The sequence below is a fragment of the Fonsecaea monophora genome (assembly GCF_001642475.1).
Source record: "Fonsecaea monophora strain CBS 269.37 chromosome Unknown Scaff2, whole genome shotgun sequence".
Taxonomy (NCBI): Eukaryota; Fungi; Ascomycota; class Eurotiomycetes; order Chaetothyriales; family Herpotrichiellaceae; genus Fonsecaea; species Fonsecaea monophora.
This window is the reverse complement of record NW_019173933.1, coordinates 368584-386690: the sequence shown is the minus strand read 5'-3', so window position 1 is coordinate 386690 and position 18107 is coordinate 368584. Positions and strand designations below refer to the sequence as shown.

The following is an 18107-nucleotide window of genomic DNA, read 5'->3' as shown; positions in this document are numbered from 1 at the left end:
AGATGACGAAGCGCAAGACTAGACCTCTGTCCATAAAGACGTATCGAGATTCTGACCTAGCGGAAACGAGGCCATTGGTTGCGTGGCTGACCAGGAGCTCCAAATGGGTTGACAACAGCTCCGGGACCAGGACGAGTGACCGAGTTCGGGTTGCAGCAGAGCATGGCGACTCGGGAACCAAATTTGGAACCACGCAAGGAGACCATGTGCTTTCGAATATGGATGGCCACCTGCTCTCGCTGATGGTGGTGAGTGTTCATCAAGATCCATTGAATCAGATAGTTGCCATATTGGTCGCCAGCAATGTCGATGAGCGGAATGCGTGGACGATCTGGATGAGCAGTGGTGATGACTCCAAGGTAGCGATCCAAGAATTCCGGCCCACCGATCTTGAGGCATTTCTCAACAACTTTAGAAGCAAATTGGTCAATGCTGTAGCTGTACGAGTTGGCAAGGATATGGTCAATGACGCGGCGCTTGTCCGGGGGAGAGCCATGCTCGCACAAGTGCTGGATGCACCAGTTGCCGAACTGACCGTGGGCAATGAGGTCAATGTTGGCAATCACTTCTTCGATGGCGGGTCTCTTCTCCTCCTCGATGCAATTCTCGAAAATGTTCTGAACAACCAGGCTGCCTGTTTCACCCAGTGCAACTTCATGCCACATACCACGGAGCGCCTTGTTGACCTCGAGCATGATCTGTGGTGGTTCTCCGCTCCATCTGAGCTCGAAGAGCTTCTGCCAAACATGACAAGCATAGCGGTGAATAACCGTATCCGGAATGCGGCGAAGCAATTCTCGAACCATATCAGCCTTGTGGTCTTCTGGAACCGAATCAAAGGCTTTCTGGATGACATGGCAGCCAAAAGGATCCATACTCAAGGAAAGCACATTGCCGTGAATGGCATTGGCAATGGCAACAACTTGGTCAGGGGTTCCGTGCTCAAAGCATCGCTGAACGAGGAAGTTGCCAAACCGGTTGATCATGAGTGGGTAAGCTTGGTTGACGATGGCTTCAACAATCTCAAACTTTTGTTCCGCGGTACCGACCTTCAGCTTCTGCTGGAGGAAGATGCTGGCCTGCTGGTCATTGTTGCAAACGATCTTGTCGACAATGTACTTCCAATCACACGACACGGACTTGTCGAGGAGACGGCGATAGTTCATTGGCTCAAGGGGCGTGACATAGGTTTGGCTATTCACCCCACCAGCCGAGAGAGGCCATGGATTTCCAGCACTTTGAACTCCGGTGGTATTGAAGTCTGTGGCAGGAGTGATTGGAGTGGTGATACCTCGTTGGTAGTTGTACTGGCCTGGAAACCCGACAGGGCTGATGGGTGGGGGCGTCAACGTGGTAGCGGTTGGCGGGAAGCTACTAAGCTGTGACATTGGGTCAGCGAGGCTTGGGTTGATCCTCAATTGTCCACCATTGCGTCTCATGCCGAGTGTAGGATTAATTGGCATCATGTCACTATTTGACCTCATGTCATATCCCAGCGGAGCTCCAGTACCTGAGAAGTTGCGAGGCTGGAAATTTGTCTCTGCCGGGGAGAAGGGTGCGCCGTAGACTCCATTGTAGGCCTGTCCAGAGAGACGTGCATCACGAGGGTGGTTGTATGCTGGAGCAGTAGGATTGGTAGCCAAAAGATTCGTCATGGATGTTGACGTGTTGTTCCAGATACCCCGGCTACGGACGAAATCGTTGCGGTGTTCGTCCTGACTAGCCCAAGCGTCGGTCTGCGATGTGAAGGGACGGGCAGAGGCATTGAAAGCGCTTTGCAGGTGACCTATGGTTTGTTCAGAGATATCAGTGGAAGCACCAAAGTCGACTTCAGATGGAGGCCCCATGGCTTGGTCGATGGTCTGTTTGAGAGTGCGGGTTTCAGCGAGCTCTTGTTCCTGGCGTGAGATGACGGATCGGGCAGCCTCGAGCTCCTGTTTGACGCGCATCATTTCGGCCACATCGACCTTGCTAATAATTGCTGAGTGTTGAGTAAGCTTTGCAGCTTCAAAGCTGTCATCACTGGAGGGGTGGCCCTTGTGGTTCTCGGATTGCATCTCGCTTCTGAGTTCCTGCTCTTGCTTCTTCAAAGCCTTGCTCGAATCTTGGAGATTGTTCAGGAGCTTGTCGAGATTGCCGAAATCATCAGGCTTTCGCGACTTGACCTCGCCAGTTGGGGTAGCAGCCGGTTTACGGGAGTCATTGAGCTTGAGGCGCGAGAGAATGTCCTCCATACCACTGCCACCCATCACGTTAGGCTCAGAAGGTTTGGAGATGGTCTGCGCAAAAGGGAGTTAGCCGGCTGTAGAAGATAGGTCGTTCTGAAAGGGCGAATAAAGCAGCATACCTTGTCCTTTGCCTTTGGAGGCTGGACGTTGCTGAGCTTGTCACTGTGCAAGATAGTGTAAGAAGGACGGTTAGAAGTTGCGGAGTGAGAGTTGGTGGCCATCTAAGTGCGTGTCAGTGACAAAGTGAAGCAGAAAAAACAAGCAAAACTTACAGTGAGCGTGTTTGCCACGGCTGCAGAGCTATCATCACTTTCCTCTCTGATCTTGACTGTTGGGGTAGATTTGCGACTCATCTTGCCTGTTGGAGATCCAGTTGAGACAAGCGTGGCCATGGGGGTGTTGAAAGTCCGGAAACCAAAGAGCCTGATTGACTGAGGTCTTTACAACATGCAGAGATATCCAGGTATTAGATCAAGAGAAGTCAGGGAGAGAAGCACACCGTCAGAGCGGCGACAGTGACAAGAGATTGCCTGCAAAATGCGGAAGACTTGCGAAATGCTGGAGAAGTTGAGGGTGTAGGGGGTGAGAACAAAGAGAGGGACGTATGAGAAGGAAAGGGGAAGATGTGATGGGAAAGAAGGAAGAGAGTGATGGCAGTTGCAGGCAGACAAGGAAGAGGAGGAATAGGAAGTCAAGGGCGAGTGAAGAAGTGACTGAAGTGGGTTTTTAGAAGACGCTCTTTCTTCACCACAACCTCGCCTCTTGCGTCTCGATTTCTGCTCTTGTCTGCTCCCTCACCAACTGACCTACCAGGCAGTGGACATGCCTTACACGGTCTCTCTGCAATTTTCTCTGCTTCTCTCGCCCTATGATCCCGACTCCCAACTGTCGTCAGGGCAGATATGAAGCAGATGATATCTTCCAGTTGCGATCGAAGAAGCCCATTGCGATAGCACCTGCGTGACCCTTCCACCTTGCCTCATTACCCAAAAGCACGAAATCCGGCTGACCAGCTCCAGTTACCGTGGGTATCAGCCTTGCAGCTTGTCGCAAACCAACCTCGTCGAACCCCCACACGACAAGCTCCAAACGCTCTCTCAGCAGAGGCCGAAGCCACACTCCACCCATTCCTGCTTCCAAATGCAACGATATCGATCCCGACCCTGGTGCAGTAATGAGGATTTTTTCATTAGCAAGTCGAATTGGAAATCCTGGGAAGCGAGCCTCTGGGATCGACAGTCCCAGGCAGATTGTGAGAACATTTCCCTCATTCTCCAATGCCTGTCCATACTCGGAGAAAGGAACAACAGTTGTATCGGCTCCAAAATACTGCAAAAAGTTTCGGCTTGTTTGTACTGCGATGGACAGTGTCTGGTCGGAATCGTGGACGACTTGAAATGGTCCAGTTGTTCGAAGTATTGCGTCCAAGGCTCCTCTTTGACGACCGAATCTCTGATCCAACGTCCTCCAATCCAGGGTGACCTCCCTGCCCCAAACATTGGAAGTGGTCTTGACAAAAGGAGGCAATCCACTTCCGGCGTCAAAAACATGTGGCACATCATCGATGAGGAATTGGTCAGGAGCATTCGCCAGCCGTGCGTTGGGATCTATATGAAATCGGTGGATATTCTCTGTCCGTATATGCCACTGAACTAGAGATCCACATACACTGGTTGTTACCTTTATTCTCCCCAGTCTGTCTGGGGTTGACAACTGGTCAACAACGATCCCATACCTGGACCCCATGTCATGGGAGTTTGGAATGACGAAAACAAAAGATACAGGTACAGTGAGCTTAATACGCCATGCAGTCAGATGTCGCCAGTAGAATTCCATCATTGATTTGGTGGTCATGGTGCCGTCAAACCAATGGCCCTTGTGCAACATCTCCGAATACTGCACCACTTGCCCTACTTGTGCCAACAAGACGTTCATCAGTCGCGAGTGGTAGGCCGGAACATTGTCGTCAGCTGATCCATGTTGTTGTAAGATCGAGATGCCCACCAAATTTTCAGTCAAGATCTCATGGCGGAAGCTGCTTCTTGAGTTCTCGAGAAGAGCGTTTTGAAGAGGGGATGCTTCATTCCACAAGACGTATGGCACGTAGTTTTCAATCGAAGAGTATCCCGACGCAACGGCGGCACCTATAACCCGATCAGGTTGATGGGAAGCAAAATACCACGTCCCCTGCCCACCGTTGGAGTGGCCGGCAACAAGAAGCTTCTCAGAATACAGGCCTGGACCGTCCCATCCTGTGGTGTCAATCCAATCAGCAACCGCGGCCACTGCGGACTGAGCATCAGCAAATCCCCAAGTATGCCAATCATCACCACTCCAGGGGCTCATGCCTGTGGGGGTGAGTATCCATGCCGCCAGATGAGGAGCATCGTCAAACATATGTCGCGCCAGGGGTCCATCTACCTCCACGCCAGCTCCATGAAGGTTCAAGATGACAGGTAAGTCGTGGATTTTTGTCTTATTGGCCGTAGGTGGCGGCTTCAACATCGCGTAAGATATTGTGCCGCTTGGATGGGTGTATGTAATCCTCTGTAAGGAGGACATTTCTACATGCTCCGGCTGTGCAGTGAAAGTGATCTCGTTTAGCCTCCCGTCCTGACCTGAATAAACCAGCACGAGCTTCAATGATTCGTTCAATCTGAAGTTGGTATCGAAGACCATCTTTACTGGACGCGATTGGCCAGGCGCAAGGCGAATGTCTTGACTGGCAACGACATAACTGCTTTCCGCAGACACGGCTGCTATCCGGTGCACATATATCCATGTCGCACCTTGGTTTCGGACCGGGATGCTACCATATCGTGTGCAAAATCTCCCATTGACCACATCGGGCATCACCAAGCCATCTGTGACAACTGCGAGCTCTTCAGAGGTAGGTTTTATCCTCAGACCTGCTTGGATTGTTGGAGGGAAACCGCCCCCCATGGAGCGAACCTCACGCACAAGTCGTACGCTGATATTGTTAACCCCAGGGTGGAGTTCAACCAGCATGGGAATTCGTCCAAACCCGAAGAAGTCCCCACCAAAGACATGGATATCATTGATCCAGAGTTCAATAATATTGTCGCTGAAGACATTGACAACTCTACTCACCGTGTCCCGATTGAAGATCTCCCCTTTCGCCCATGCTTGATACTGAAATGCCGACCATCCATAGACTTTTTGAGCGAACTCCCAATCAATCCCGTCAAAGTCAAGAGAAAGAGTCAGTGAGTGTTCACCGTTCGATATCCTCGGGCTATACTCCTTCCGAGCCCATTGCACTGTCGCGTTTCTCGCCAACGGACTCGGGAAGCAGGTCGCTTCATTCGGAGTGTTGTACTGGATCCCTCCATAAAACTCAAGAGGGTCGGCGCCCCAAACCGCTTCTACCAGGATGTTAGTCTTGCAGCAAGCACTTCAAAAGAGCTGTTCCAACTACCTCGAGTTCCTATTCTGAATGGGCCGATCACGTCCCAGGTGGGAAGGATGGTGATAGTACTCTGGTCGACGGTAGCCTCAGCCGCCAGTATATCCTGAGATGTGGTGGCAGAGGAACAAGCAAACGGACGAGCGACAACAAAGGGCCAGAGGCTCAACAGCTTCACACGCCCCATTCTACTACATGGCGATCAACTGCCCTCATCTGCACAACAAAGTGAGTTGAGGCGGAAAGATATCGGTGTCGGAGCTCCAGTTAATCCGGGACCGACATCTAGAAAGGCAATTTATCCGAAGATAGGCTTCGCGTTATCTAGCCGCGCAATGGCGACGCAGCTGCGGTGGCGCTAGAGGATTACCATCCCTGCTCATGCTACTGTAGGTATTGTCCGAGATTGAAAGATTCTATGCATCATGAATCTCCAAGTTTGATCCAACCACTGAACAATCTTATCACATACAACAACAAAACGACGCCCGCGCCATGCACATGGCGAACACGACAAGGATACCTTGAAACAGCGCACCGGCAAATGCAGTGCAGAGCGGTTGTGTCTGTTTCAATCCTGTTTCCTTCCACACCACTTTGGCATCGACTATGACCACCACCATGACCCAGACTCCTGAACCCCGGACATTTACGCACCGATCCGTATCTCCCCTGAAGAGCGCAAACGAGTCCTCTGGCCATGAAAGATTCCCCTCTTTTGACAACAGCACTCCTCCAAACCTCTACGTCAATGCTTCCGTGGTTGCAGAAAGTCCACAAGAAATCACTTCAACGCCACATCTCAATGGCGAGTTGAAATGGCCGATCAGAAAGATGAGCCAGAGGCTGCGCGATGCTCGGCCCTCTGGAGTGTACACACATAGGTCCAGGCGAAGCGTCAGTGATGCCATACACAGGATTCGTACACGACAAGGTAGTGTGAGTGAGAATGCGCAAGAACTGGCTGAGGCTCTGAAAGCCCCAGTTTCCTACAAACTGATTGTGAGTGACCTGGACTGTGATTCCACCCAGAATCTAACAAACAATAGGCACTGTGTATCACCTGGTATATGACCTCTGCCTTGACGAACACGTCCTCCAAGTCGATATTAAACGCATTTCCCAAGCCGGCAACCCTCACGATCCTACAGTTCGCTTCTGTCTCGATCTGGTGCCTGATTCTGACAGGCTTGTCGTCTCTGTTCCCCTCGATCAAAAGAAGTATACCTGCGCTGAGGAACGGCCTCCGACAACCCTCATGGGACGTCCTGTACACGGCATTCCCTCTTTCAGTCTTCCAGTTGCTCGGCCACCTCTTAAGTTCATATGCAACATCCAAAATCCCGGTTTCGCTGGTTCACACAATCAAAGGTCTCTCACCTCTATTCACTGTGCTGGCATACCGGTTAGTGTTCCGCATACGTTACAAACAAGCCACATATATGTCGCTTATCCCACTCACCGTGGGAGTCATGTTGGCATGTTCTACCGATTTTTCGACAAACTTCTGGGGGATCAGTGCTTCCTTAGTAGCAGCCATTGTCTTTGTGACGCAGAATATATTTTCAAAGAAGCTATTCACCGAATCGGCCCGCGCGGAAGCCGAAGGCCAGGTGCACCTCCCCCGCAAATTGGACAAGCTCAATCTCCTATGCTACTGCTCCGTCGGAGCCTTCATGCTCTCGGCGCCAGTCTGGCTTTACACCGAAGGCTTGGAAATCATGCGAGACTTCTGGAAGGATGGGTCGATTGATCTCACTGAAAAGAGAGGTGCCATGGATCACGGGCAGTTGGCTCTGGAATTTGTCTTCAATGGAATCTTCCATTTCTTCCAGAACATCATGGCGTTTGTCCTGCTCTCCATGTTGTCCCCAGTTTCGTATTCGGTTGCCTCATTGATAAAAAGGGTATGGGTTATTGTTGTGGCGATTATCTGGTTCCGCAGTTCGACCACCCCCATTCAGGTTGTCGGTATCGGTCTCACATGTTTTGGCCTTTATTTGTATGATCGGACGAGTATGGAAGACGCCGCCGAACGAAGGACTCGTGCCGATCATTTTCGTCACAAGCATACACCACTGTTGCCTGTTGCCGAAGTGAAGACACCAGGCCACCATGACGGCTCCCAGATTAATGACGACTATGTGAACGGAATGTCAGATTCACATCCCAAGAGAGATGATAGTCGCAGTCGACAACACGATCCGAGCTACATCTCTGGGTGGCTACCTCCTGGAACGAAACAAGAAAGTACTTGGGCAGTGGGGGACCAAGATGAAAAGCGATAACAAGATGGATGTACCACCACTGGATTAACATAGCGAAGGTGTTTTTTGGAGTCGGCTAACAAAGTGTTACTGGATTTCCGGGAGCCTTGCGGATAAAGAGACATTGTTCTTGGGTGAGCGATATAGACAAACTGGGCGATGTGGCTGCTCACGACCAACAAGCCCAAAAAGGGAAAGAAACGGAAAAACGAAAAACGAAAACGGACGGTAGCGTGCACTCGAATATTTCATTGTAACTCGAACTTGGGGGTAATGTAGCAGCCGTCGGTAAGGGAACCGAAGCATCATGGAAATTTTGATTCTTTCATAGCACGCTCCAGCTACGGCGCGACGATTCATGATCTTGATCTGGGATCATGTAGCAGAGGAGAAAGAGATTTGTGCAAGTAGAGAATCTGCAACCCTGGCTCCTACAATAAATCATGTCCACGAATGAGTTATGGGAGAAGAAAGAAAAGAGTGAAAACGAAAAGGCCGAAAGAAAATTGATATACGAATCAAATGACAGAGAATCTTTGGGGGGGCTGTGACACGCTAAAAAGGGTTTAGTGTGAAGGATGGCCCGGAATGGCGCATGCAGCGCCGAGATGCTGAGTGTGCAGCCACCCCCAGTTTGACCTTTGCGGTTTCAAAAGCGACCTCGACGGCGTCCCCTTTGTCCATTTGTCCCGTCAATATTGCAGGGGAACCAACGGAGACACGATGTCGCGGACAGAAGTCCAGCAAGCTGATTCCATACATGAGGAAGACCCTCACAACGAACCTCCGAAGAAACAGAAGAGCAGACGCCCCGCAAGTACGCAGCAGCAACACCCTGATCGCGAATCGCAGTTTTGCTGACGAGGATCCTTTTACACAGATACCGCGTTTCGGCAGCAGAGGCTGAAGGCATGGCAGTGAGTTTCGCTATACCTTTTGATAATGCCGCTGGAAGTACTAATCTTGTAGGCCTATTCTGACACCCAAGACCGTCCTCCCCCTCCTCTTCGTCGTGGGCATCATTTTTGCCCCCATCGGCGGGCTTCTTCTATGGGCGAGCGCAAGTGTGAGTGGGAATGAGCATTATAAGATGGGCTGTGTCGATACTAAGACAGTCTCAGGTGCAAGAATTGAGGATTGATTACACCGACTGCATTTCGACTGCAGGAAACAACAACTTCACTCAGATCCCCGATTCCAAAGTTCACTCGTCCTTCAAAACATCCAGCAACGCGGTGAGGGCGGAATGGAAGAGATCAACAGACAGGACGACCCCGCCGTGGAGCGTCCCGATCGAAGACACTCCTATTTGTACGCTTCAGTTCTCCATTCCCAACGACATCGGTCCTCCAGTTTATTTGTACTACCGCCTCACCAATTTCTACCAAAATCATCGGAGATATGTGAAGTCGCTCGATACGGATCAACTAAAGGGAGATGCTCTCAGCAATCACACGATCAGCAACAGCGCCTGTAATCCACTCAAACTGAACCACGAAGGCAAGGCCTACTACCCGTGTGGGTTGATTGCCAATTCCATCTTCAATGACACTTTAAATTCTCCAAAACTTGTGAACGCAGCAGGGAATACGCCTGCGCAACCATACGTCATGACCAACCGGAGCATCGCCTGGAGCTCTGATGCATCTCTTTACAAAAAGACAAAATATACCAACGAACAGGTGGCTCCACCTCCTAACTGGATCAAGCGTTATCCGAACTACACCGACGAACACCCAATCCCGGATTTGTCGCAATACGAAGAGTTCCAAGTCTGGATGAGGACAGCTGGTCTGCCCACGTTCAGTAAACTAGCCCTGCGCAATGACGATGACAAAATGACGGCGGGCATCTACCAGATGGAGATATATGACTGTGAGTGTGCTCCATAGTGGTCTGCATGCTTGAAATCTAATTATGTGGCAAAGTCTTCCCAGTTTCAGTGTATGACGGGACCAAGAGCATCCTGATCTCGACGAGGTCGGTGGTGGGTGGCAAGAACTCGTTCTTGGGGATTGCATACGTTGCCATTGGCGGATTATGCATCGTTCTGGGTGCATTGTTTACTCTTGCACATCTGATCAGACCCAGGTAAGATCCTTTACCCGTTGTGGGATGTGTCGAAATTCGCTTACCAGGAAGCAGAAAACTCGGTGACCATACGTATCTATCATGGAACAACGACGCTCCGGCGACCGGAATCCTCGCCACTGGTCGCGAAGTTCGACCTGGAGGGTCTTAAAAACGTTATGACAAGAGTGTATGATTCTTCTAACACGGGCGATATAGTGTTTGTTATATCACGGAGCCGGCGTTTACAATGCAATTTGAGACGGGTTTTTGGGGCAGGGGCTACTGGTGCAGCTCTATAAAGATCCAGTCAGCCTTGGTCGCTATTCTTTCTTTGCAAAGATGCTCTTCGAGCGTCTCCTTCCGATTTCGACTTGGCGTGGCAAAGAATGTCATTGACGGGTATTTGATGCGATTCCTCCGACATTCCACGGCACCCACATGGCAAACTTGTGATGGTGATCTGCGCCTTTGTTTTGCGCTTTACCGTCTTGCTTTCTGCTTTCTGCTTTCTGCTTTCTGCTTTCTGCTCTCTGCTCCTCTTGTCGCATTGCCAAGTACCTTGTTCCTTTCTGTACTATGATTTGTTTCTATGAGAAATTGTCCCGTTGTTTGGTCTTTTTACTGTTTGTCACCTTGACGATCTTCTGCTCATCCAGTTTAGCCGGGATTCCCAAATACCGACCAATTCATCGGTCCTGCGGTGTTGCTGCGCCGTCGAAAGATCTTCTCTCCACACATCGATATCTCCAAACACACGAGCCCCTCGAGAACGACCTCTGGAACAGTTCTCTCATCGCTGCCCGTCATTCCTCCAGCCATGAACGCCGCCAAAGCCTGGTGGCTCTCTTCACGACTGATACGTACATGCACATCGTATCCGACACAGCCAGCTCATCCTCGTCTTCAACGAACTACATCACCGATACCATGATCCAGAACCAGTTTATCTATCTCGCCCGATCTTACACAAACGCATCTATAGGGTTCCGCTTGGCCGGGGTGACCCGGACGACGAACGACACATGGGCGCGCAATGGGGACGACATTGGAATGAAGCGGGCGCTGCGAGCAGGGACATACTCGAGCCTGAACATCTACTATCAGTCTCTTCTGCAAGCAGGCAGTAACACTCCCGGGGTCCCAGCAGGGAGTACGTTGCTTGGGTTCTGTTCCTTACCTGCGAGTGGAGTGACCTCGACGACTCCCCGAAGCCTGTATCACATCGACGGATGTAATATACTGAGCGGGACCATGCCCGGAGGAAATATGCAGGGGTACAACTTGGGAGGGACCACGGCACACGAGGTGGGCCACTGGAACGGTTTGCTGCACACGTTCAATGGGAATAGTTGTGACGCTTCAGACTGGGGAGATTATGTGGCGGATACGCCGCAAGAGATGACCAGTACGAGTATGTCGACTCTTTTCCCCCCTCGTCCTCAAGTTCATATTCTGTGTTATAGCGTTGTCGTTGTCCATGCTCTCCCTGAGGTCCTTGTCTTCGTCTCTCTCCATGACACCAATTGAATTTTTACGTGCTCCCCCCTCCTTTGCTATCAAATGAATATCCAGCCCAACTAACCTCTGACAAACGCCCCTCTTTAGACGGCTGTCCAGGCTACAAAGACTCGTGCCCCAACTCGGGCATCTCGTCGAGCGCCTACACCGGCCTGTCCAGCCAAGGGTCGAACCCGTACGGTCCCCAGGGGTTTTCGGGTCTCGACCCAATCCACAATGTACGTTTTGTCATCGCCGCAAGGCCTTTCTTTCTTTCTATGAGGTACTAGGTACTGGGTACTATGAGACCGGCTGCTGATCAATGATGACGTGGTTAGTTTATGGATTACTCGAATGATGCGTGTTATACGGGGTTTACGCCGGGTCAGGGGGCCAGGATGCTGAATGTGTGGAACATCTATCGAGCTGGGCTGTGACAGCAGAGGCTGTGAGAAGGAGTTTCGAGTTTTGAGGTGAAAAGACGCTTGGTATTAAAACTGGGTGGCCACTTGAGGGATGGGAGCCGAAAGTAGCGAAGCAACTTGTGATCCTGGTCGTCACAGTCGCCGTCACCCAAAGCTAAACCATTGATAAGCAAAGCATGTGGGAGGCCACCTAGGAGGGGCACCAGCTGTGAATGCAGGGATTTTTGGTTCTGGCTTGGGGTGGCTGGTACAAATACGCTGCTCCAGATGCCCATTTGCACTGATCGTTGCACAATTTGACTCGAAAGCTAAGAACTCGTATTGGCCATGTCACATGTCCAGAACCTCTCAGAGGCCTCTCCCTTCAGCCCATCCCGATGCTTCTCTCGACATCAAACCTACCACACCAACCAGAGATCCGCCCCATGTCTCCAGTGCTTACGTCCATTTGTATGGACTACCGTGTCAACCAGCCAATACGAAAACCCTCACGAAGTCGGAGCATCCCTTCTGTTCCACTGGCACATTATGTTTGGAGCGAACGACCTATCACGCAGATTTCAGAGTCACGCATGTGTCCAAACTTCAAAGCCGCCTGTCAAGATTGCGCTGGTAAGTCCACGCCGACGAGCTCCTCGATCCTGGATGAGGGTTTTCGAGTCTATAGCAGTGACGTTGCGTCGGGCGATGCTGTTCTTCAGTCATTGGTATCGCTCCAATTGAAAGCAGACTTCAGGCATATGATGGCAACCGTCATCCTGCGTTGTGAAGTCTGGGAGGGTGTAGGAAGGTGGTAGCCTCAGACTGAACGTGGCAATCAATAATTGGCTTAGCACTCTTTTGTCTGATGTTGATGCTGGGTCCTGTGTTTGCAAATATGTAAGGCATCCGGATTCTCATTTTGGTTTCCTCTCGCTCCACCTGATTTTGAATTTCTGATTGCGATGAATGTTATGGCCACTACTACTCTTCTAGAATATCTCACTCTCCCCAATCCGGTCCTAGATTGTTTACATTCATCTACGGGATCGAATACGACTAATACCAGCTGGGATAAGTTGTCGGGGCTTGAAGACTGGGCTGAATTTAACTACAACACGTTGATGCACTCGTACGGAGACATCTTGCACCGAAACTTTCCATCCATGGCAGAAACCAGTCCATCTTTGACCGAACTAGACAGGATGATCTTTACTGAGAGAACATTCGAGAGCGTGTTGGAGCGGGCCATTATGCCTCAAGTTTCTTCTGCTTTGCGTCTTGCATGGCCAATTCACTACTCGAACGATGATCTGAAGGACGTCGTCGAGATCGGAAAGGGAGACAAGGCTCGGAAAGGGATCTATGAAGACGATCGATACTACCCCGACTGGGCTGGTATTCGAGAAGGAGTTGTCACGCGGTTTGGATACAGAAATCTCTGTCCTAGGGAGACCAAACTCGAATCAAAGTGGAATAGCTCGAGAAAGGATTTCGACTATGCGGAACCATTTAAACAGATTCAAACCTATTGTGGACGTCAGTGGAATACCCGATATGGGTACATCATCACAACAAAAGAACTTGTTGTTGTCAAAGTCTCGAGGGAAACGATAGGGCCTGGTCTTGCTGCTACGAGAAGCGTTCGAACGGTAACGCAGCAGGCGAGAAATGACAATTCCCACTCGCGAACGATTTCCATCGAAACTGTCAGTTCAGGAGTTCAGGCAATGTCTCTCGATACAGGATCGGTTTACGACGAAGTTGGTAGTCTCAATATCGAGCATGGGCCGCTCCAGTTTAAAAGCATTCCGTGGGATGCTACTGGGGCTTCGAGTCATGGTGGCTACATATGGAGACCGGCAAGGAATCATCTGTCACGAATTATCCGTCCCCAAGCATTGCAGGTACCAAACTAGGTAGCCGAGGGAAAGGAAAAGGTGTCGAAAGGGGGCAATCTTCTGGATCAGCTTGACACCATGTGAATACATAATGAATAGCATCCTCGTAAAACTGTTCAAACTCGAAAGGCGACCATTCTGGACATGGTTCAGTCAATGCACTCGAGAGATCAACAATTTTCGACCCTCGATAGTTTTCGACCCGAGTATCCTTCGGGTGTATTCTCGCTTCGCGAGGAATCCGAAAGTTCGTAAAAATTGTTTCGAGGTGAGAAGCTGTCGTCGCCATCGGTAGATATTCTTTTACAATAGCCCACCGGCTTAGGTCGCGAGTATCGAAGACGTCTCCGACGACACTAAATTGTTGATTGGACAACTTCATCCATCCATAGCACCTACAACTCCATGTACCATTCTCGCCAAGCGCGTCGAGTCGTGCGAATGCTTGGCTTTCTTTGGCAAGTGGTGACATGTAAACAGCGTGCTCGAATGGGTAGATGACAGGACCGACTTGTTTCCAGCTCTTGAACTGAAGTGAAAGTTAGAAACACTCACTCAAGGGAAGATGCTATACAGACCACTTTGAGAGCATATAAACCGCCTTTAATCTCTACTAGAACCACTACGCCATGGTTCCCACAGCCGAGACGACGGGGATTTCGTAGATTCTCTTGGCTATGAGTAAAGCGCCGTAACTGGTCTCCCGTCGTCGGGCTCGAATGGTTCTGCGGCTGCTGCGAAAGGAACTTGCCCACAATGTCATCGCCCATCAGTTCTGCGTCGTTGTTTACCCAGGTCGCGCGTCCGGCCATGACGTAATCGAGCTTTTCTTTAGATGTCAAATTGTACGGTGGCAAGTGTTGGTGCAAGGTGAGGTGCACGATGGGTTCTCTCAAGAGAATGGGAGACGGGAGAGCGTGAAGGTGCCAACCTAGGTAGGCGCGTGTAGTATCTGAGCGTCAGGGGCACAGTTGCACAACCAGCTACGGGAAGGTGAAGCGAGAGCCGCAGTGACTGGCGACACGTGATGCTATTTCCAGCGAGCTAGGTACCAGGAACCCTCCACCTTAGCCCTGATAGCTACTCATACTTTGCGAGCGGACTTTGTTTGAAGTTAGATTCTGGGCGTATTTCTAGCTTGATCTCGCTATCCAACGCGCCGTTTCTCGCTTCTATTACTGTCTGGAACCTCGGTAGGATAGCACCGGTGCGTGCACTAGTGTTGCAAAGAGTCTGTAAAATGCTGCTCGCGACGACTCTCATCCTGTTAGGCCGTTCGTGTCTGGGTGTCCTCTTTTTTGCTGTTTCCGAGCTAACAAAGCCATCCTCTTGGAGGCGGTTTTCGGTGAACTGACGACGACGTCTGAATTGGTCTCTTACATTCTTAATCTCTTTCTTCACCCCGGAGCTAAGCTCGACGCCAGCGCGGCGGGCAATCCCGGATTAAAGATGGCTGACACGGATCTTTGTTGCTTCCATAGAGGAAGGTTTAGTATGATCCTGTTTAGCGTCTAGAAAAAAGCGAACGAAGGCTTTCAGCTCCTCTATTGGAGGTGTTTTCTATCCTAGTGCGATAGCATATGTTTGCGGTTTGCCCTCGTCGACGTACCAACTACGGCGACAAGTCAGTGAAATCAATGTCAATAGGGTGCTGGAGACGCTGCACTCCTCCTATAAATTCAACATTTTTTCCTAGTTCAACTGAGAATTCTCTTGCTAAGTTCGATTATCATCTTGAGCGTCATCGAAGGAAATTGGATGGCCGTTTTCTTCAGCTCTCTCCTCACGGCATCGACGGACTCTTTCGGCTGCTGTGAGGTTTCTATGATATGTACATGACCGTCGCTCACCCTTTGTGCCAGAGGAAAAGCAGCGACGACATCCGACCTCAACATTGACCCAGGAGGTCACCCAACTAATGCCAAGTTGGGGGACCACTTGGGAATCCTGGCTGTCGATTGTTTTTGCTTTTCCTGGGATTTTCCTTTTCGCTTTCACACGAGTACGGTGTTAGAACTTGTTGAGTACTCGTCTTGTATACATAGGTATCTACCCAGTGTTTTATTATGTTAAAAGAGGCGTATGTAGGCTGTGTGGTCTAGATCAAAAAGACATGGCTGGATTTTATTGTAAGAAATTTGACTTTTATAGTGCCATTCTATTTTCGATGACATTTTGGATTCAACCATAATGTTAGTCAGAATTGATTGGCAACTACAGCACTTGTATATCCCTGCCAATGCTCCACGACTGGACCGCGTTGGCAACGTATCTCCCTGACATTATCGGTAGCATACGGAGTATATTAGTCCGGTGACTCCGGTATCCTGGCCGATCTATCATGAGCAGAAAACCCTTTGGCTCCATCAAGGATCAAGGTGGCATCATCTTCTTGTCTTTGTGCCACCCGTCAATCAGAAAAAGCGCTTGTGATGGTGGCCTTATGCACATTGGCTAGGAGGGATTCCTGACATCAGGCATCATGAGATTATCTTGGTTACCCGACACCAGAATAGTGGAACCCATAGAGAGCCAGAGTCTTGATCGCTCGTCCAGGCTTCTCTAGGAGATCATCCACCAGCTCTCTATTTCGAAGAAAACCAAAGCAGTGCAAACAGTCACCAAACAAAGAAAGAGGTATGTAAGTGATTGATTGAGTGAGTGATTGATTGAGTGAGTGATTGATTGAGTGAGTGATTGATTGAGTGAGTGATTGATTGAGTGAGTGATTGATTGATTGGCTGCCAACGCCAAAGACATATGTACAAGCATTTCCCCAAGTTTTGACCTCTCTACTCGGTACTTTGTATTTCTGCATTCAACACCTCTGTTTTGGTATACACTTTTTCTCTGGTTTCTAACCCTTTACATCGACACGAGACAATAGAGAGCCAAAATCGGGATATGGACGACAGTAACCGGCAAACATAATACTGCTCTGGGCCCATCTACATACTCCGGCAGCTTGCCCCGCCATTCTGTATACACATCCATCTATCTGTCTACTCACCCATCCATCCACCCAACTCTCTCACGACCATTCCGAGGAATCAATCTCACATTAGTCCCACCCCCTCTCCGACAGCTTCATTCCCGACAAGTTCACCAAATGTCGACGACTCAGCCACCACAACCGGACACCGCACCCGCGGCGTCGACCCAGTACGACCAGATCGGCCAGTCGTACGAGTCGATGAAGAAAATCCCCGGCGCGGTGCTCGAGCGCAACAACCTCCGCGACACCGTCGTGCCGTACCTCGACCCGAACCCGCCAGACGACAAGAGCCATGGCGGCGGCGGCGGCGTCTCGGTGCTCGACCTCGCGTGCGGCACGGGCTACTACTCGCGGCTCCTCCTCGAATGGGCGTCCCCACGCCGCGTCGTCGGCGTCGACATCTCGCCGACCATGGTGACGGCCGCGGAGCGCTCGGCGGCCGAGCTGGATGCGTTTCGACAAGGCCGGTTGAAGTTTGCGGTGGGCGACGCTACGAAGCCGCTGCCCTTGGGTGTCCTTTCGGCCGAGGACAATGGAGATGATAGTGGTAGTGGTTCGTTCGACATCGTACTGGGTGCGTGGCTCCTCAACTACGCCTCCTCGACCGCGGACATGGCGAGCATGTTCGCCAACATCGCCGCGGCGCTGCGACCGGGCGGACGCTTCGTAGGGATCACACCGCACCCGGCAGGGGACCTCGACGCGTTTGCAGCCGCGCACGCCACGCCCGCCGCGCAGGCGACCATGCGCCGCTTCGGCGTCTCGGTCGCGTATCTCTCCCCGCCGCTCGCCTCGGGCGAGGGCTACCACACGCGCATCACCGCGCACGTCCACCCCGTCGACATCTCGTTCGACAACTTCCACCTCCGCCGCGAGGTGTACGAGGACGCCGCGCGCCGGGCCGGCATGCGCGGCCCCATCACATGGCGTAAAGTCCGTCTCCCGAAAACCGACGACGAGAGTCGCGCCGAGTACGGCGTCGGTTTCGACTACTGGGACGGGTGTGAGGAGAGGCCGCATTTCGGGATCCTCGTGGTGGAGAAGTGATTCCGGACCCGAAAGATATACATATCTGGGGATCTCTGGGGATATCCACGGACTGACAAAAAGTGCAGAGCGGAATCCATATACGTACCTGCAATGCTACAGGGGGAAAGGGACAAAAAGGACAGAACAAGACAGGACATGATAGGACATGCTCAGCTCAACACCACTGAGCAAAACAAAAATGCCTGGAAGGGTATATCAAATTGATTCTTCTTTTGATACCAAGACCCGGCCATGCTAAGACGCTTTCTGGTTCAAAGCTGATATC

The 18107-nt window shown here is 51.0% G+C and overlaps 7 protein-coding genes across 7 annotated transcripts; 4 read left to right on the top strand and 3 right to left on the bottom strand.

The window, feature by feature from the left end:
• Window positions 1-56: 56 nt before the first annotated feature.
• Window positions 57-2620, bottom strand: AYO21_00528 (hypothetical protein; the record flags this gene model as incomplete). The annotated part of the gene is made up of 3 exons (XM_022650518.1): window positions 57-2279; window positions 2348-2449; window positions 2501-2620. 3 exons carry the CDS (start codon window positions 2618-2620, stop codon window positions 57-59), a joined length of 2445 nt encoding a protein of 814 aa, XP_022517132.1.
• Window positions 2621-3119: 499 nt separating this feature from the next.
• AYO21_00527 (hypothetical protein) lies at window positions 3120-5842 on the bottom strand (the record flags this gene model as incomplete). The annotated part of the gene is made up of 2 exons (XM_022650517.1): window positions 3120-5614; window positions 5668-5842. The coding sequence occupies 2 exons, from the start codon at window positions 5840-5842 to the stop codon at window positions 3120-3122; spliced, it is 2670 nt and encodes an 889-aa protein (XP_022517131.1).
• Window positions 5843-6276: 434 nt separating this feature from the next.
• AYO21_00526 (hypothetical protein) lies at window positions 6277-7943 on the top strand (the record flags this gene model as incomplete). The annotated part of the gene is made up of 2 exons (XM_022650516.1): window positions 6277-6657; window positions 6705-7943. 2 exons carry the CDS (start codon window positions 6277-6279, stop codon window positions 7941-7943), a joined length of 1620 nt encoding a protein of 539 aa, XP_022517130.1.
• A 702-nt stretch (window positions 7944-8645) lies between these two features.
• AYO21_00525 (hypothetical protein) lies at window positions 8646-11929 on the top strand (the record flags this gene model as incomplete). Its single annotated transcript, XM_022650515.1, has 8 exons — window positions 8646-8739; window positions 8803-8839; window positions 8892-8988; window positions 9044-9797; window positions 9851-10013; window positions 10652-11406; window positions 11601-11731; window positions 11831-11929. 8 exons carry the CDS (start codon window positions 8646-8648, stop codon window positions 11927-11929), a joined length of 2130 nt encoding a protein of 709 aa, XP_022517129.1.
• Window positions 11930-13062: 1133 nt separating this feature from the next.
• On the top strand, window positions 13063-13815 carry AYO21_00524 (hypothetical protein; the record flags this gene model as incomplete). Its single annotated transcript, XM_022650514.1, has 1 exon — window positions 13063-13815. The coding sequence occupies one exon, from the start codon at window positions 13063-13065 to the stop codon at window positions 13813-13815; it is 753 nt and encodes a 250-aa protein (XP_022517128.1).
• A 303-nt stretch (window positions 13816-14118) lies between these two features.
• On the bottom strand, window positions 14119-14609 carry AYO21_00523 (hypothetical protein; the record flags this gene model as incomplete). The annotated part of the gene is made up of 3 exons (XM_022650513.1): window positions 14119-14153; window positions 14209-14326; window positions 14376-14609. The coding sequence occupies 3 exons, from the start codon at window positions 14607-14609 to the stop codon at window positions 14119-14121; spliced, it is 387 nt and encodes a 128-aa protein (XP_022517127.1).
• Window positions 14610-16906: 2297 nt separating this feature from the next.
• Window positions 16907-17839, top strand: AYO21_00522 (hypothetical protein; the record flags this gene model as incomplete). The annotated part of the gene is made up of 1 exon (XM_022650512.1): window positions 16907-17839. One exon carries the CDS (start codon window positions 16907-16909, stop codon window positions 17837-17839), a length of 933 nt encoding a protein of 310 aa, XP_022517126.1.
• Window positions 17840-18107: the final 268 nt, after the last annotated feature.